General features: G+C 41.4%; 2 protein-coding genes across 4 annotated transcripts in view; both read right to left on the bottom strand.

Moving 5' to 3' along the window:
• Positions 1–20,305, bottom strand: part of RPL6 (ribosomal protein L6) — a 152,161-nt gene that overhangs the window by 69,062 nt on the left and 62,794 nt on the right. The gene's annotated exons all lie outside the window — the stretch shown is intronic.
• HECTD4 (HECT domain E3 ubiquitin protein ligase 4) overlaps positions 1–20,305 on the bottom strand; it is a 189,221-nt gene that overhangs the window by 125,444 nt on the left and 43,472 nt on the right. For all 3 annotated transcript variants that reach the window (XM_049619914.1, XM_049619915.1, XM_049619916.1), the window contains exons 2-4: positions 5,979–6,496; positions 1,767–1,856; positions 605–735 (exon numbers count right to left, since the gene is read on the bottom strand). In XM_049619914.1, the coding sequence (XP_049475871.1) occupies positions 605–735; positions 1,767–1,856; positions 5,979–6,496 (739 nt within the window). The remainder of the gene's footprint in view (positions 1–604; positions 736–1,766; positions 1,857–5,978; positions 6,497–20,305) is intronic.

The raw sequence follows: 20,305 nt of genomic DNA, 5'->3' as shown, positions 1-20,305 counted from the left end.
GCCACTTTCATCCAACAAGTCAGGTAAGTGAAGGTCAATTAAGAGAAGTTCTGCCATTTTCACGGAGATCACAATAAACTGATATGGAAAACTTCTGAAAGTGTAAAAACATTTTAATCCAGCCCATTTTGTTAAAGGAGATACTGAACAATCCATACTCATTTGAACAATCTGTCTCCCCCCCAATCCTGCCCCTTTTAGGGCAGAGGGTTCAACAACACACACATAATAAGTTACTAAAAGAAACAGCACCAGGCTTAGGCAGCAAGATCTGACCTTCTGTTCATGGACATAAAAATTTGACTTAAGGCTCCCAGGCTCAAACTCAAATACCCAGGAGTCCACTGCAGTAATTCATGGCCCCTTGGCTAAAGCGTACGGATGATCCCTTTCCCTTGCGATAGTCAAACCTATCCATTTTCTTACCTCCCTGAGCATCAGCTTTTACACCTTTACTGATAAAGCAGACAATGAACTCACTGTCTAGGATCCTAGCGCTTTTAGTTGAGAGAACAGAGTTCTACCCAAATCGTTTGCCACAATGATCCAAGGCCATTCTTTTCACATCTTCCTTTCAGTCACAGGAGCAAAACCCCTACGTTACCTTTATTTTCAGAACTGGAGCCGGTGCTACTATCTGGTGCAGGCAACATGTCTTCATACCCCCACGATACTATGTGTTTGCCACCGAGCAAACAGGAGGGGGAGCCAGGCCCCCCTTCCAAAAGCAACAGCCTAAAAACGGGGAGATGGGAGAATCATGACGACAAGGAAACGATCCATTTCAGCAAGAAAATGAAAGTCATCTCAAAGAGCAGATAACTAGTTTTGAACAAATACGTATCTGGAAAAAACAGTCGTGTTTTTAAATTTAAAAATTACAAATCCATGCTTACAGAAACATAATGAAAGTGCAAGCTGTGTATAGGGGTGCCTGGGTGATTGAGTCAGTTGGGCAACCGACTTCAGCTCAGATCATGATCTCATCATGGTCTGTGGGTTCAAGCCGCGCGTCGGGCACTGTGCGGACAGCTCAGAGCCTAGAGCCTGCTTCAGATTCTGGGTCTCCCTCTCTTTCTTCTCCTTCCCACCTTGTGTTCTATCAAAAATAAACAAACACTGGGGCACCTGGGTGGCTCAGTTGGTTAAGCGTCCAACTGCAGCTCAGGTTATGATCTCGCGACTCGTGGGTTTGAGCCCCGCGTTGGGCTCTGTGCTGACAGCTCGGAGCCTGGAGCCTGCTTCGGATTCTGTGTCTCCCTCTCTCCCTCCCCCTTCTCCACTCCCACTATCTCTCTCTCACTCTCTCAAAAATAAGCAGTAAATGTTTATTTAAAAAAAATTTTTTTTAAGTACAGTTGTGTATAAAATGTATAGGTTTTATATATATGTAGGGGGGGTAGTTAGGGTAAGGATTGGGAGGCACATACACCAAAACATTAGGAATGGTTATCTTTGGGTAATGAGCTTATAAATGATTTTCAGTTTCTTCTTTACACTTTCACCGATCTTAAAATCTATAATAAAAATTCACTATAAGCGATTACATTTAAAAAAAAAAAAATAGAAACTGAAAAACAACACGCTCTAGGAACACTTTCAAAAAAAGGAAAGAGGAGACAGAATTCTTAAGATGAATAGGATAATATTCTTATTTTAAAATATGAATCACTAATTAAGCAGTTTAGCGCTCTACCTGTTAAAAGAGACTATGTACAAATCTCCCTCATGGAGGAAGAAGATAAGGATCCAAAGTGACAACTTACCTATACAGTACATCGGCTACAGGCAGGGACCCCAGATCAGTCTGTTTCTGTAACAGATGGACCGTATGAACAAAAGTCTTCAATGATCCCCTAAAAATAAAAGGAAGGAAAATCGTCACAACTGCTAAGTCAAATAAGAAGGTTGATTTTATTAGCCAGGTGAGAAGGTTCCAGAAGAGGTCTGTTTCCACCAATCAGAAGACATATTGTACAAAATATAATTGATTCGTACAGATTACCACTGACTCATACAAAAAGTTTTATGAGTGGCACCAATTATGCCAATTAGGATGTTCTCCTTGCATCTGTAAACGAGTTCCCCCCAACACAAAAGTTCAAAACAGAAGGCTCAAACACAAAGAACATGTGGCTATTATGCTTGGACACCATTTCATCAAGTCCTTCTTTAGCCTAGGAGAGAGATTTTACAGAAGGCAGTTACATTTAATAAATAATCTAACAGTATTTCCAAGCTTAGTTTTTGTTTTATTTTTATTTTTTAAGTTCATTCATTTATTTTGAGAGAGAGAGAGAGAGAGAGAGAGAGAGAGAGAGAAACAGGAGCTAGGGAGAGGCAGAGAGAGGGAGAGATAGAGGACCCCAAGCAGGCTCCACACTATTAGCCCAAAGCAGGGTTCAATCTCATGAGCCAGGAGACCACGACTGGAGCAGAAATCGAGAGTCAAACGGTTAACCAACCGAGCCACCCAGGCACCTCCAAGCTTAATTTTTAAATATCTTTAAGTTTATCCATTTTACATAACTCTCCCCAAACCCCATCACATTAAATATGACTGAAGAGGAATACATTCCAATAATTTTTAATTTTTTTATTAAGTAAACTCTGGCTCCAACATGGGGCTCAAACTCATGACCCGGACATCAAGAGTCACAAGCTCTACCAACTGAGCCAGCCAGGCCTCAAACAATTAAGATTTTGTGCTCAGAGGTGTTCCTTCTGCTTCCCTTGCTGTGAAGTATGTGATTGTAATACTCACAGAGCTCACCACTACCCAATTTCCTTTTGGTTCCCAAGACTCAAGACTCTGGGAAATCTAGAATATGGTCAGCAGGATCTAAAAGAAGGTGCTTTTAAGATGCATGGGACTTACCTGGCCAGATCCTAAGTATAAATCACCACAGAACATTTCCTGAACGAAATGATCACCTGTATCAGATAGGCTGACTTCGGATCGCTGCCTTATTCTCTTAGCCAAGGCTTTAATTGCTGGGTAGCCTATACCTCAACCCTAAAAGAAACAGAATACCGGACACTGGACCGAGTAGGCTTAAAGTCCTCCTCTTAAGCATCCCTTTCACTACTTCTGGTGTTCAAAGAATCAAAACCAAAGAGCAGTACAATATAAAGAGGGAAGGCAGCAGACAGGGTCTAAATGCTCAAGCTGGGAGTCCGGCCACTCACCAGCTGCCCCGTCTCAAACCCGTCACTTAATTCCTATGGACTTTTGCTTCTTCATTTCTCCAACAGGGAGACGTCCCTGGGGTGCAACAAGGTTGAAATAAAGGGGCAAAAGCACACTGGAACATTTAAGGCCATGAAACCAAACTGTAAGGTATAGTTACCTGCCACACAGTCACTGGTTCCCTGGTTCCTAAGCCCCTCCAGGATCTGAGCCCTGCCAAGCTCCTCTCCTGTCCCTTTTCTCTCCCACTGCCTTCCAGCTGGTTACCTTGCTGTCCCCTCGACTACACCAAGCACAGAAAGAGCACCCGAGTTGTGCCACTTGTTGCTTTTCTTGACCACGACACTCGGTCACTGGCTGGCTCTTTGTCATCTTCCCGGCCTCTGCTCCACTTCAGTAAGGCCTTCCCTGGGCTCTAACGAATGCTGTCCCACCTCCACTTAGTCATTCTGTAGCAAAATATCCTGTTAGGTCTTCCTACAAATGAGCAGCCCTCTCTGAAGTGATCTTATGCATGGCAACTTTGCAATTTTAGGCACCAATGATCTTGCTCACTGCTGGATCCCCACTGCCTAGAAGGGCACCTTGCACACGGAAAGTGAGCAATATTTACAAGGTGAATCGCCCGGAGTCCATTCAACTGCAAGGTATGAAACCATGAGTCACTATGTTCCTAAAACCTAGCAAGGTTCCTGGCAAAGGTGTTCAATAAATGTTAGTTGGCTGAACGAATAAACATCTTCAAAATATTGTTTTGAAAATGTTTGGTCTTTGAAAGCATCAATCTCAGAAGTTCAGTTAGGTCCCTAATAACTTCATTAAAGTAGATAACCCAACTGAAAAGCTTAGGACTTCTGAGGTAAATACAGTCCAGGACAGAGGGCAATATTGGCAAGACAATGTAGGAACAATCTTTAAGAACAACACAAGGGTGCCTAGGTGCCTTTGTCATTAAGCATCTGACTTCGGCTCAGGTCATGATCACACAGTTTGTGAGTTTGAACCCCGCTTTGGGTAAAACACGAACCCCCCAGTGAGCCCCACTTCTGTCTCTTATGGGATTCTCTCTGCCCCTCACTCACTTGTGCCCTCTCTCTCAAAAAAAAAAAACAACAACAACAACAACAAAAAAAAACCACACCAAGAGGAAACTAAAAACACTCATTTCAACATTTCTGAGTGGAATTTGGAATCTCAAGCACATGAAGCAATTCCAGTAACTAGCAGATTGAATGTGGGCACAAAAAGTAAAGTTTATGATCCTATGTTCAATAACTACAAAAAAATGTTTAAAATTCAAGAGCTGATGATTATTCCTAACATTCTAAATCTGCCTTAAGACAGTTCTACCTAAAAGCATATTTTCTCTAAATGAGATTTTTGTATTAATAATAAATCTATTTAGGGCTTGTAAAATACAGATCAATCCAATATAAAGCCTTTCCAGGGGAACTTATTTCAGTACCACTCAGTAATGTCTCCAGAATTAAGCTCATGTCAGGATTTCCACAATCTACAGGCTTCAGGGATCTGAAACTAGGCTAAGACAGTTTGCTCAGGGCAAGGAAACTGACAAATACTGGTGCCATCTTGCCTTAAAAAATAGCTTGATAGTCAACCATCTGAAGGTCAACTCTGAAGCCATAAAAACAGGGAAAGAAGTCTTATAGCTAAGAACTTCACAATCCTCCAAGAAGAATTTTCCCGCATACACTTTGCTTTAAAAAAAAAAAAAAAAAAAAAAAAAAAGGAAAAGAAAAGAAAAAAGAAAGGGGAGGGGGGTGTTCCTGGGTGACTCACTTAAGTGTTTCACTTCATGAAGCTCAGGTCATGATCTTACAGCTTGTGAATTCGAATCCCACATCGGGCTCCATGCTGACAACTCAGAGCCTGCAGCCTGCTTCAGATTGTGTGTCTCCCTCTCTGCCCCTCTCCTGCTTGTGCTCGCTCTCAAAAATAGACATTAGAAAAAAAGAAGATAAAAAGAAAAAAGAACTCAAAGAAAATTCTGAAGAGGGACAGATTAGTGTGACATTAATTAGTGACACTAATCTGTCAGACCATGGTCCCTAACAGGTCTCTAGACAACTAGCTTAGAAGTAAGGGCAGTGGACCTTTTTCTCACAAATATGTGCCAATGAACATACAGTTATCGGGCAGGACAACGTGGAAATCCTCTCCTGGAAAAGTCACTCCGAGCACATTTCCTATTGATACGAAATCAGTAACATCAGCTTACACACAAAGGATGGCACGTTATTAAATCTGGACATATACAGAGAGCTTTCCATTAAATTAACGGAAGCATCAGGGTCCAGAAACAGAACTTGTGACCAAATCTGTGGGACTGAGTCCAGATAATAACCCACTCACTTGCCGACACGCTCCTTGGAGACACCCAGAGAAAAAAAAAATTACAAGCACTACAAGTTTTCTGACCGTCCTCCCAGGAGAGATACAGATATGCCACCCCCACTAACTACTGCTCCGAAAACGCTAATCATCCAAGGGGCGAGTAGATAACCGCAAGGGTTGGCTCTCCATTTTAAGCTGTTTCAGCTTTATCACGGGAGAGCAGACGGCAAAAACTGGAGCTTTAGCCTCCAGCTGGGGGTTCCTGGTGCCAAGTTTCGGTGAAGGCATCTTCTGCGAGGTCAAGGCTGGGGAATCCAATGCTGCCAACCAAGAAGGCCTCCTGGACGGGACGACTTCATCAAACGGGCCTGCCCTCTTACTCTGCCCCACCCCCGGCAGCACGTCAGCAGGCAGTACGTCTGACTGCCCTTACCTGGCACATGCTAAAGCCACCAGAGCGGCAGCAGCATTTTCCTTTTGCTTATGTGGGACGTGTCGGCCCGTGTCGGGAGCGTCCTCCAGCCAGGAGCACAGCAGAGTTTCGATGCCATTGAGACAGTCGGCGGGCTCCTTGGTCAGGCTCAAAGGCTGGCAGTCGCGAAGGCAGTTCAATAGCACCTCGGCAGTTATGTTACAGAGGGAGGGGTCCGTCCTGCTCTGGGACTGAATGAGGGGGAAGACCAGCAGGAGCCCCATCCGAGACGTGAAGGGCGCCTGCTCGGGTTGCTGCAGCAAGCCCTGGCGTTTGAGCAGGGCCAGGGTCTCTTCGTCACCCGAACTCTCTCTCTCGTGCTGTTCCTCCAAGGCCAGCTGGCGCTGGGCATTCCACAGTCCTCGCAAGGCGTTCAGGCGGTATTCCAGCAGGCGGGCGTAGGCGTTGCTCTGATTGCCACACACAGAGCGCAAACGTTCGGCTAATTCCGTCGGGTTCTTGGTCTCAAATGTTAAAATCTAAGGGAGGAAACAAACAAACAAAGAAGTTCGTGTGCATGGTTTTCACCACCGCTTTCACCTGCGGAAGCAAGTCTAGCCAATGATGTCTAAAAACAGTCCACGTAAATCATTGTAACTGCGGCCAAATGTGAAAATATGTGCCATAATGCCAGGTAGTTGCTGATGGAGATTTTTCTCCTTGTGGCGTTTCTGCTAGTGCTCCAATTAAAAGTAATATCAGATGTAACTCAAAGAGCCCAAATCATAAAAATAGTGAAGTGTGGAATTCAGAAATTACTTTGCTCTAGAAAATGGAGGTACAAGTCTTAATTAAATGCTCGAGTTATCATGGAAGTCTGACTCCGCTTACCAGGTGCATTATACGTGAAAAGAACAAAGTTTTATCTTCAAAATCGAATATACCTAGTCAATAATTGATAGTTTATGGTTCTTTGATTTTGAAGAACACTCCATTTTTACTACTGTTAATCCATTATTTCAATCGGTGACATGGTATAGATTTATTCAGATTTATACGGACAGAGGAATCACTACTAGCTTCTTGCCAAAACCTACAATTACCAGGAGAGCTTCTCTAGATCTTCAGCAACTAGGGAAATAAAACCACTAAATCCTCAATCAAGGAAGGAACCAGCTATCAAGATAGAGAATTATGGGGGGGGGGGGGGGGGCTCAGTCAGTTAAGCGTCGGACTTAGGCTCAGGTCATGATCTCAGTTTGTGAGTTAGGAGCCCCGCGTCAGGCTCTGTGCTGACAGCTCAGAGCCTGGAGCCTGCTTCGGATTGTGTCTCCCTCCGTCTGCCCCTCCCCTTGCGCGCTCTCTCTCTCTCTCTCTCTCTCTCTCTCTCTCGAAAGTAAATACACATTAAAATTTTTTTTAAAAGAATAGAATTAGGGCCTGCTGGGTGGCTCATTTGGTTGAGCAACCAACTCCATTTCGGCTCAGGTCAAGATCTTATGATATCCGAGCACTGATGGTGCTGAGACTGCTTGGGATTCTCACTCTCGCTTTCTCCCCCACCCTTGCCCCTCTCAGGCTTGCATGCACCCATGTGCTCACTTTCAAATAAACTTTGAAAATCAGTTAAACTTTGTGACGCCAAAAGTTCGCACATATAAATTCAACTAGGTTAAAATGAACAAACTACTGTGGGAATGCAAGCTGGTGCAGCCACTCTGGAAAACAGTATGGAGGTTCCTCGAAAAAATAAAAGTAGAACTACCCTATGACACAGCAATTGCACTACTAGGCATTTATCCACGGGATACAGGTGTGCTGTTTCAAAGGGACACATGCACCCCCATGTTTACAGCAGCACTATCGACAATAGCCAAAGGATGGAAAGAGCCCAAATGTCCATCGATGGATGAGTGGATCAAGAAGATGTAGTATATTATACACACACACACACACACACACACACACACACACACACACACGGAATATTACTCAGCAATCAAAAAGAATGAAATCTTGCCATTTGCAACTATGTGGATGGAACTGGAGGGTATTATGCTAAGTGAAATTAGTCAGAGAAAGACAAAAGTCAGATGACTTCACTCAAATGAGGACTTTAAGAGACAAAACAGATGAACATAAGGGAAGGGAAACAAAAATCATATAAAAACAGGAAGGGGGACAAAACAGAAGAGACTCAAATATGGAGAACAAACTGAGGGTTACTGGAGGGGTTGTGAGAGGGGGGGATGGGCTAAGGGTAAGAAATGGGCAAGGGGTATTAAGGAACCTACTCCTGAAATCATTGTTGCACTATATAATAATTTGGATGTAAATTAAAAAATAAAATTTAAACAAGTTTTGAAAAGACAAAAACTAAAAAATGAACAAACTACTGTAAGCAACAAAGGAGGACACTCTAGGAGCAAACACATTAAAACAATATCAGGTGCCAGAGGAATCGGTTTCTCAGTAGACCAAAAAAGGGTGGGAAGAGGTTTGAAATAAAAGCAAAAAAAAAAAAAAAAAAAAAAAAAAAAATTTTTTTGTCATTGGCACTGACATTTTAAAAGGTTATATAGTTCACTTTATTTCTCTCAGAAACCTGAAAATTAATTTTACTACCTCAAATTTTACCCTTCAAAATAACCCAATAAAATAACAAGAACTTCCAGAACAATGTAAACCCTGTATCTGCCTTGCTTAGCCATACACGCAAGTCACTGAAGTGAAAAAATGTTCAGTTTAAAAAGACACATTCCAGGGCGCCTGGCTGGCTCAGTCAATAGAGCATGTGATTTGATCTCAGGGTTGTGGGTTCAAGCCCCACGTTGGGTGTGCAGCCTACTTATAAATAAAAACCAAATTCCAATTCAAAAAACGTATTTCGTGTATCTGAAAACAGTTCATAGTTTAAAAAAAAAAAAAAAAGTAAGCAATTTGAACTTCAGTGCCAGCCAATTTCAACCAACAGGAGCACCTGGGTAGCTCAGTTGGCAAAGCATCCCACTCTTGGTTTTGGCTCAGGTCATGATTTCACAATGTGTGAGTTCTAACCCCACACTGGGCTCTGTGCTGACAGTACAGAGCCTGCTTGGGAGTCTGTCTCTCTCCCTGCCCCCCACCCCCGCCCTGCTTTGCTCGCTTGCTCACACTCTCAAACTTAAAAAAAATATATTAAAAAAAATAAAGTTTCATGGCACAAAAGCAGACACTCAGATCAACGGAACAGCATAGAGAACCCAGAAATGGACCCACAAACATATGGCCAACCCATCTTTGACAAAACGGGAAAGAATATCCAAAGGAATAAAGACCGTCTCTTCAGCAAATGGATCTGGGAAAGCTGGAGAGGAACATGCAGAAAAATGAACCTGGACCACTTTCTTACACCATACACAAAAATAAACTGAAAATGGATGAAAGACCTCAATGTAAAACAGAAAGCCATCAAAATCCTCGAGGAGAAAGCAGGCAAAAACCTCTTTGACCTCGGCCGCAGCAACTTCTTACTCAATATGTGTCTGGAAGCAAGGGAAACAAAAGCAAAAATGAACTACTGGAAGCTCATCAAAATAAAAAGCTTCTGCACAGCAAAGGAAACAATCAGCAACCCATGGAATGGGAGAACATATTTGCAAACAACAGGTCAGATACAGGTTTAGTATCCAAAACCTATGAAGAACTTACCAAACTCAACACCCAAAAAACAAATAATCAATCCAGTGAAGAAATGGGCAAAAAACATGAATAGACACTTCTCCACAGAAGACATCCAGATGGCCAACTGACACGTGAAAAAATGTTCCACATCACTCATCATCCGGGAAATACAAATCAAAACCACAATGAGATACCACCTCACACCTGTCAGAATGGCTAACGTTAACAACTCAGGCAACGACAGATGTTGGTGAGAATGCAGAGAAAAAGGATCTCTTTTGCACTGCTGGTGGGAATGCAAACTGGTGCAGCCACTCTGGAAAACAGTATGGAGGTCCTCAAAAAAAATTAAAAATAGAACTACCCTATGACCCAGCAATTGCACTACTAGGTATTTATCCAAGGGATACAGTTGTGCTGTTTTGAAGGGACACGTGCATCCCAATGTTTATATTATAGCAGCACTATCGACAATAGTCAAAGTATGGAAAGAGCCCAAATGTCCATTGATGGATGATCGGATAAAGAAGATGTGAGGTGTGTGTGTGTGTGTGTGTGTGTGTGTGTAGTATTACTAGGTAATCAAAAAGAATGAAGTCTTGCCATTTGCAACTACATGGATGGAACTAAGGGTATTATGCTAAGCGAAATTAGAGAAAAACAAATATCATATGACTTCACTCATAGGAGGACTTTAACAGACAAAACAGATGAACATAAGGGAAGGGGAACAAAAATAACAAAAACAGGGAGGGGGACAAAACAGAAGAGACTCCTATAGGGAGAACAAACAGAGGGTTACTGGAGGGATTGTGGGAGGGGGGAATGGGCTAAATGGGTAAGGGGCATTAAGGAATCTACTCCTGAAATCACTGTTGCACTGTATGCTAACTAAACTTGGATATAAATTTAAAAAGTTAAATAAGTAAACAATAAAATTTCAACCAATGACTTAGCAATAAAAACGGATACACACAACTTCAATGAATCTCGATGGCATTTTGTTGAGTACAAGCAGCCAATTTCAAAAGGTCGCATTGGTTTGATTCCATTTACATGACTTTCTGGGGAAAAAAATAGAACTATCATGATGGAGAAGAGATCAGGGATTGCCAGAGGTTAGGGGGAACAGTCAGATTATGATTATATAGGAATGGTATGAAGAAGTTTTTTGGAATGAACAAAGGGTTCTGTATCCTGGTGGTGGTTGTGATGTGAATCTATACATGTGTTAAAATTCATACAACAGTATACCTTCTGAAAAGGTCAATTTCACTGTACGATAATTTTTAAACAAAAGGAAAAAAATTCCAACCAGGTTAGATCTGTATTTAACTAGGTTTTACTGGGTAAAGCTATATTGCAGGTCACGTTAAAATTAAGAACTAGGGCCATTTTTAGTTAGTTTTTAGTTTAAAAAAAACTTTTTTTACATTTATTTTTGAGACAGTGAGACAGAGCACGAGCGGGGGAAGAGCAGAGAGAGAAGGAAACACAGAATCTGAAGCAGCTTCCAGACTCTGAGCAAGCGGTCAGCACAGAGCCTGATGCAGGGCTCAAACCCACGAGCCATGAGATCATGACCTGAGCCGAAATCGGATGCTGAGCCACCCAGGAGCCCCCTTAGTTTTTAATACAACAGGATCAAACAAATAATGATTAAAGGTCTTACCATCAAGTCACAAACTGTTTTTCTACCTTTTGTCTGGATTCAAACATAAATCACCCTTTTATTTTTCACACAGCAGAAAGACATCATTTTTTTTTTTAAAGGTGCTTGTTATTTCAAGGGCAACCATCTACCTTGAAGCTGTAATCATATCCAAGGAAGGTAGACTGCCCTTTTGTTTTTTTTTCCTTTAAGGATATCAACTCAAAAGTCAGTAACCAACCTCCAATATTAAAATCAACAATGAGGGGCACTTAGGTGGCTCAGTTGATTAAGCGCCCTACTCTTGATTTCCGCTCAAGTCATGATCTCATTGTGTGTGAGACTGAGCCACACACAAGTGGGGATCTGTGCCAACAGTGTGGAGCCTGCTGAGGATTCTCTCTCTGCCCCTCCCTGCCTTGTGCACACACGTGCTCTCACAAAAGAAATAAATGTAAAAAGAATAAAATAAAATCAACCACCAAAGACCAAGGTATTTTTCAATGTTGTTAAAAAAAAAAAAAAAAGAAAGAAAAGAAAATCACAAAACTTTAAATTTGTCTTTCCAGCTATGAACATCTAAAACAAGTTTTGCTGCGTTTTTACAAGCCTTTCCAATATTGTTTTGTAATTTCCGCTGAATACAACTCTTTGATATACAATACATGTCTTCTACATACGTTTTTACTTATGGTACACTGATCATCTCCTTAAGTTATATGAAGTAACTGTTAAAGATTCAATACAGGCTTTTATTACTCAAGAGTCAAAGAGCTTAGTAACATTAAATTCAGCTATTTCTTTTTATTATCAATCTTAAACATAAGAGGTTCTAAAATGTGATATTTCATGGTTCATAAAATATGACAGAATCTATACCTAACTCCAAATATTAAGACTAGCTGGAAAAAAAAAACTAATATACTTCTGCACTTTTCTTGTGATTCTATTTTTATAAGTACTTCGGTAATATTTTGGCATTCCACTTGAAAGACAAATATTCTGAAAGGATCTGAGTTATAATTAACCAAATACTGTATAATATACACACTTAAGTGACTTGTGTTTATTGATTTAGCAGTATCTAAAGCACACTATGCTTTCAGAAATCCATTAGACTACTCAGCATTGTCCATTCCAATGGCCCCTTAGAAAAACTAAGAACTGTGCGCTACATGGCTGTTTTTCAGAATTCTAAGTTTGAAGGTCATGGCCAAACATCAGCTCAAAGACCTCATACCTCAGAGTTTTAGTAAGTCCACTATGAAGGATCTATTCTGGTACTTATGAATATTAAATGATTGGTCTCAGATCCTGCTATAAAACCACTGCTCTCAGTAACTGCTCGAAGTAGACAGAAGACCAGAATGTCCTTAGAAAAGGAATACTTTTTTCTTTAAGAAGGGGGAAAGCTATTTAAGACACAGGGAAGATCCCCGTCATCCTTAATCAGAAGGAAGGGTCACTAACTGTACTTTGGTGATAATGAAGTCACCCAACGAAAGGAAGGACTTTCAAAGCGACTTGTAACCTTAAAGTACTTTTTAAAAATCATAGGTGACACACACAAGTTTAAGCTAAAACAACAATCATTCTAGAAAGCCCAACAGGGTAGAATTTGCCAGCCAAATCTAGCTTTGAACAAAATTCCAGTATTTGACCTAAGAGCAGTTATAGAGGATCTGCTCACTTCAGCCAATTTCTTTCCGTTTTCCACATGAAAAAATACACGAACATACACCTGCCAGCCATGATGTAAAATATGAAATGCCAACATGCATTTCAAGTAACTGTGGTAGTAAGAAAAAGCACAGAGAGGCTGTTAAAGTAGTAGAGCATGTTATATATAAAGAAATTAACTAAACCAATAATTAACAGAAAAGATTAGGGCATGAACTACTGTATTCCCCTGAACGTAAATATCAATATCCATCTACTTCACTGTTTGGAATAGGGATGGAAGGCTCTAAAAGGGTCAAGAAATTAAAAGATCTATTAGAGCCTACCTCTGAAAGAAATAAAGTAATCTCCTTTCTAAGAATTTACCCTAAAAAAAAAAAAAAATTCCAGAAATAAAATATACAGAAATGTTCACTACAGTTTTATTAGAGTGGAAAGAATAGAAGCAATCTCAACATCTAAAGGGCAGTGTTCAGGGGTGGCTGGCTGGCTAGCTTAGTCGGTACAGCATGCAACTCGATTTCAGTGTTGTGAGTTCGAGTCCCACATTGGATGTACAGATTAAGAATAAAATCAAAAAGAAAGAAAATAGGAATTAATCTTTGGTAAACCAGCATAGTAAAATAAATTGGGGGCACCTGGCTTGCTCAGTTGGTGGAGCATGCAACTCTTAATCTCAGGGTTGTGAGTTGAAGCCCCACATTGAGTGCAATTACTTAAAAATAAATCAAACTCGAAAAATAAAAATTTAACGGGGCGCCCGGGGGGCTCAGTCAGTTAAGCGTCCGAGTTCAGCTCAGATCATGATCTCACAGTCCGTGAGTTTGAGCCCTGCATTGGGCTCTGTGCTGATAGCTCAGAGCCTGGAGCCTGCTTTGGGCTCTGTGTCTCCTTCTCTCTCTGCCTCTCTGCCTCTCATGCTCTCTGTCTCTCTCAAAAATAAACCTTAACTAAAAATTAAAAAATAAAAATAAGATAAAAAAATAAAAATAAAAATTTTTAAGTGTTCAATTAAAACATGATATTAGGGGCACCTGGGTGGCTCAGTTGGTTGAGCATCCAACTCTTGATTTCTGCTCAAGTTATGATCTCCTAGTTTGTGGTCTTGAGCCCCATGTTAGGCTCTGCGTGGATGGTGAGGAGCCTGCTTGGGATTCTCTGCCTATGCTCTTGCTCTCTTTCGCTCTTGCTCTCAAAGTAAACTTAAAGATAACATATGACAATGGAATATTATGCAGTAACTAAAAAAAGTTGAAACCAAACAAAAAGCAGTATAAGAATTATATATGCCCTGGGGCGCCTGGGTGGCTCAGTCGGTTAAACATCTGACTTCGGCTTGGGTCATGATCTTGCAGTTCGGGAGTTCGAGCCCCACATTGGGCTCTGTGCCGACAGCTCGGAGCCTGGAGCCTACTTCGGAGTCTGTCTCCCTCTTTCTCTCTGCCTCTCCCCCACTCACAATCTGTCTCAAAAATAAACATTAAAAAAAAACTAATTATATATACCCTATAATTAGGACTATGTAAAACACGCTTGTTCAATTTAAAATGTCATTAGTATTTGTGGTAATAAACATGGGTTTTCTGTTAAAAAAAAAAAATAGTGGGGGGAAAAAAGAGAAAGAAAAAGAAACCGGGGTGCCTGGGTGGCTCAGTTAAGTATCCAACTTCAGCTCAGGTCACGATCTCGCAGTCCTTGAGTTTGAGCTGCACACCGGGCTCTGTACCGACAGCTCAGAGCCTGGAGCCTGCTTCAGATTCTGTGTCCTCCTCTCTGCACTTCCCCCGCTCACTCTCCATCTCTGTGTCTCTCTTTCTCTCAAAAATAAACATTAAAAAAAAAAAACAAAAACAAAACAGTGATAAGTTCAAGAGTTCATATTTAAGCAATCATAACTACAGGGGTGATTTTTCTAAAGCAAATGCTATTTTTAAATAACTGGTAGTCAAACAAATGGTGACAACTGATATATTTAAAATTTGGGGGACATCTGACAAAAAAAAATCATGAGAACCACAGGCTACGTAGTCCTTACATCAGCTGACTAGTTCCATCTGTTGCACTTTGGCAGCAAATAATGTAGGGGCTGGTTAGATTCCTGGTTAGGAGGGAAGACTGAGTGGTGGGACAGGGAAGACACTGCAGATACTGGGAGCTATGAATAAACAATAAAACCTTTCACTCTCCGAAAAGAAAGGATACTTAAAACTCAGGACTGTGCCTGCCTTGGCAGCACCTACACTGAAACTCAGGATCACTCAAGCTCCAAACAGATGAATTACTATACTCCCTGATCGGCTACATTAACCAATTCATTAGATGTACCTGTCAGCATAAAAAGGACTTTATACCTGGGTTGTTATTTCAAAGCGGATCAACTGGCTGGTCTTGCAAACTCAACACAGAACTTTTCAGGAAAGGCAATAGAATACGGAAACCCTCTCCAATGTTGGGGTGAATTTTTAGGTCCTTCTGTAAGTTTTCCCGTTTTTCACATTATGAAGATGGCAATCATGGCCAAACTGAATTGCATAATTGCATACGGCAATTCACAGAATAGAAGATCTCAAGTGAACCAAGTAAATGAATTGTGGATGGACGGATGGAATTCTAGCTCTAATACAAAAGCCTAAATCAAAAGTGGATCACTTATCGATTACATTAGACCCCAAATCTGCACATCCCCATCCAGTCCTAGAAATACACATGTTCAAATTCTTTCAACATCTATTTGTAAAAAGGGTCTTTAATGGATAACATGATTAAGTTGCATGCTTTAATTTAGAAGTTTTAGCCCCTAGCTTGGTGACAAAACTAGAATGGGCCCTGCCTGGTTTCCAGGTTGTTCGGCTTTGGATCAGCCCTGTAGAACCCGCTCCAGTGATTTCCCCCACATCTTCACACTCCTGCTGTGGACGGCGCGATTATCAGAACTGTGAAGATTCAGGGAGCCTGCCTGGCTCAGTCAGAAGAGCACGCGACTCTTGATCACAGGGTCATGAGTTTGAGCCCCATGTTGGGGATAGAGAGAACTTAAATAAACAAACAACAACAAACAACGGGGAGGACGCAGGATCTAAGGAATCATGGTTCCAATTCTTGCATGAAAGTTCTCTCTCAACCTGGCCCTGCCTGATTTTCTCCTCATCTTTTGTCATTTCCCCATGACCAGGGTCCTATTTTTTTTTCATCTGCCTGCTTTTGTTGCCTGAATATTCACCCCATCGGGCTAGGTCCTACCTTTCAAAATTCAGCTCGGTCACCTGCTTTTGAAAAAAATCTGATTTCCTTACTCTTCCCCCCCCCCCCCTTTCCAGAATGAGCTTCCATGTGTGTCCACCAGGTCTGGTACATACCTCTAACAGAGGATCAGCTATAAGCTAGAAGGAAAAAATGCATCTGCTGTTTCAATAGGAATGGATCAATGATTCATTTGTTAGGACTAAAGAAAAAGATCTCTGAAGAGATGAACTATGTTAACTGATTGCATCACATAAAGACTACCATACCGTGATCTATTCAAACACTCAGCATATATTTTAGTAAGAGAAAAAAAAAAAATCACTGTTCTTAAATATAAAAAAATGTATCAAATTAAAGGAAATTATGTAACTCCAATATGTGTAACACCACGGGACTATAATGTGGGTTATTTACAGTCTCTCTCTTTCAATGAGCTGAGTACTAAAGGGGAAAATTTTTTTTTTTAAGTTTTTATTATTTTGACAGAGTGTGTACATGCACATACACACACACGAGGGAGGGAAAGGAGCAGAGAGAGGAAGAGAGACATGCCCTCAGCACGAAGCCCAATTCAGGGCTCGAACTCACAAACTAGGAGAGAAGGACTTGAGCTGAAACCTAGAGTTGGCCGCTTAACCTACTGAGCCGACCTGGTGCACCAGGGGGAAACCAGATCTTATTCACATTTGTACCACCAGAGCTTAGCACAGTGGCACGTAAACATTTGCCAAATTAATGAGAAGATACATGAATTCCAAGAATAATTCTTCTAGGAGGTACATCTGATTCCCACTGTACATCTGAGTAACCCTTGCTCAGTTGGACTGATTATAAGTCTGCCTTCTGGAGAAATGGAAAAGAATTCTTCCTCTTCCACATAAGAGCTTTTTCATCAGATGAAGAAAATACGTGTGATGAGAAGAGGGGACACCAGAATACGAGTTAGGGTCGTTGTCCTCAACCCTGGCCGCACATTAAAATTGCTTTGAGAAAAAAATTTTTTTTTGAGAGAGAGAGAGAGAGAGAGAGAGAATGAATGAATGAATGAATGAATGAATGAATCTGAAGCAGGCTCCAGGCTCTGAGCTGTCAGTATAGAGCCCGACATAGGGCTTGAACTCACGAGTCATGCAGGAGATCACGACCTGGGCCAAAGTTGGCCGCTCAACTGAGCCACCCCATCAACCCTCCCCATGAGAGCTTTCAAAACAATACTAATGAGTGGGCCCCAATCCAGTCAGATTAATTCAGAATACCTGGGGATGGAACCCATGGGTGTGTGTGTGTGTGTGTGTGTGTGTGTGTGTGTGTATGTATAAAACTCCACCAGTGAAAGCAATGGGCAGCCAAGATCTCCTACTGTTAGGGAATCCAGGTTCCAGCCCAGACTCCACAAATGACAATTTCCCCTTAGGGATTTTACTTTAACTCACTCAGTCTGTATTTCTGCATCTCTAAAAATGAGGGCAACGCCTGCCTCCATTTACACAGTTAAGATGGAAACAAATGTTCAGGGAGCACTCTGAAAGGTTGCAACTACTGAACAATTGTTAGGATGTCCTTATTTTAGACCACATCACCACCAAGAAAGGGAATTTTTCCAGATTACCCTGAAAGAAAAAACCGGACCAGATGAAAGCTGGGAGTGTTGGCGGTGGGGTAAGGGAGGTATGGAATCAAACACGTGCTTCATTTGAGCCAACACCATTTTAAAATGCTAATGCAATCTTAAAATGCATTAGAATTCCAGGGTCAGGAGCAAGGGAGGTAATAACCTCATTTATATTCTGCAGTGGTCAAACTTTAACTGGAATATCCCGTTCAGTTCAGGGCACCTCATTTTAAGAGGTCATTAACAGACTAGTAGGGGTCCAGAAGAGGGTGATTGGACTACTCTGGCAATCATGTCATGAGAAATGGTTAAGGAAGCAGGGGTGTGTGGCCTACAAGGGAGGAGTTGGAATGGGGAGCAGCGTTCATAAAACTGAAGGGCTGTCAGGTGGAAGAGGAAGACTTTACTGCTCCAGAGGCAGCAGAGAAAGGAAGTTACTGGGATGCACAGCATAACAAAGAACTTGGATAATAATTTGAAGAGCATGGATCACAATTCCTGGATATACTTAAAGATTCTTGGGGGTTGGGGGATGGGTGGTGGCACTTGGGTGACTCGGTGAAGCGTTCAACTTCAGCTCAGGTCACGATCTCGCGGTCTGTGAGTTTGTGACCCACCTCGGGCTCTGTGCTGACAGCTCAGAGCCTAGAGCCTGTTTCAGAGTCTGTGTCTCCCTCTTGCTCTCCACCCCTTCCCCACTTGCACTCAGTCTCTTGCTCTCAAAACGTTAAAAAAAAAAAAAATGTATCTTAAAGATTCTTGGGATCCACCTACAAAGACCATTTCAAGAAGTCTAGGATGTGCCCTGGAACCTACATCTGAAGCAGGCTGTAGCAGGCTGAACCTACATCTGTAATTCTGGGTAGTTTTTAAAAAAATTTTATAGGTTTATAATTCACATCATAAAAGTCATACACTTAAGGTGCAAAAGTCAATGGCTTTTAGTATATTCAGAGTCCTACAGTCATTAGCACAATTTTAGAACCCTTCCAACACCTCCAAAAGAAACTCTGTACCCAGTAGCAATCTCTCCTCTTTCCCCAAATCTTACTTAGGCCTCGGCCATCACTGACCTACTGTCTAGATTTACATATTCTTCGCATTAAATGTAAGTGGAATGCTACTACGCGTGGTATTTTGCATAAGTCACTTAGCATCATGTTTTTGAGATTGGTCTATGTTGTAGCATACATGAGCACTTCGTTCTGGTTTACTGAATATTCCATTCTATGCATAGATCACATATTTATCCATTCATTGATCGGACATTGGAGTTCTACTTTTGGGAGGTTATGAATAACGCTGCTATGAACATTCAAGTTTTTGTGCGGACGTAGGTTTTCATCCCTTGGGGTTATTTACCCAACAGAAAAACCACGGAGTCCTATGGTAACTCTGTTTTTACCCTATGGGGGAACTGCTCAACTGTTCTCCAAAGTGGCTGCATCTTTTAAATTTCCAGCAGCAATGTATGAAGATTTCAGTCTCTCCACATCATTGCTAACACTTGTTATTATCTGTCTTTTGATTAGAGCTATCCAAGTGGGTGTGAAATGGTAACTCAAGTGCTTTTGATTTGCCTTCCCTGACGGTTAATGATGTTAAACATCTCAAGGGCTTATTGGTCATTCACCCATCTTTGGAAAAACAGTACGTTTTGTGAAACAGCGATTTTGCCATGTCAAAAACAGTAACTCCAACGGACAAACACATCAAAATACATTTAAACCCACAAGCTTATATTATGAAAAAGAAATCACCATTGGAGGATGTTGGTAAGCCACTCGTTTTGAAAAGTGGTTAATACAGGGAAAGATTCAAACAGGTGTCCTGCCTTTCTCATATGAACCGTACACCTAGATGAGCAAACCGTTGAGGAAAGAAAACTTCCCTTGACATAAGCGTTACGACTAATCAAAGTATGCAGGTATGACAGACCGGCACCATTTTGCGATCTCGATTTAAAAGATCTAGGCACAGGGCTTTAGTAGCTGCAAACATCACAAAAAAGCAGCAGACATCATAGGCCTACTGATAAAAACATACACCACCACCTGAGAAGCAGTCTTGCAAAAAAAAAAAAAAAAAAAAAAAAAAAAAAAAAAGACAAAAATCAAAGACAACAATCAGACTTGAATCTGATCAAACCATGCTCCAGAAGAACAAAATTTGTCAACAAATAAACCAGAAGGCCAGAGGTGGGGAGAAAGGAAACAGTTTAAAAGGTATCAATCAATCTCAGTGTGTCTTATTTAGATCCTCAAACAACCTTTAAAAAAATATTAACAATTCTAAGACAATTGGAGGGGTGCCTGGGTGGCTCAGTTGGTTAAGGGTCCGACTTCAGCGGAGATCATGATCTTACAGTTCAGGAGTTTGAGCCTCACATCAGGCTCCGTGCTCACACAGCACAGCCTGCTTGGATCCTGTCCCTCTCTGTCCCCCTCTCTCCCTCTCATTAAAAAAAAAAAAAAAAAAAAAAAAAAAAAAAAAAAAAAA

This window comes from Panthera uncia (genome assembly GCF_023721935.1).
Source record: "Panthera uncia isolate 11264 chromosome D3 unlocalized genomic scaffold, Puncia_PCG_1.0 HiC_scaffold_8, whole genome shotgun sequence".
Classification (NCBI taxonomy): Eukaryota; Metazoa; Chordata; class Mammalia; order Carnivora; family Felidae; genus Panthera; species Panthera uncia.
This window is presented reverse-complemented; position numbering and strand designations above follow the sequence as displayed.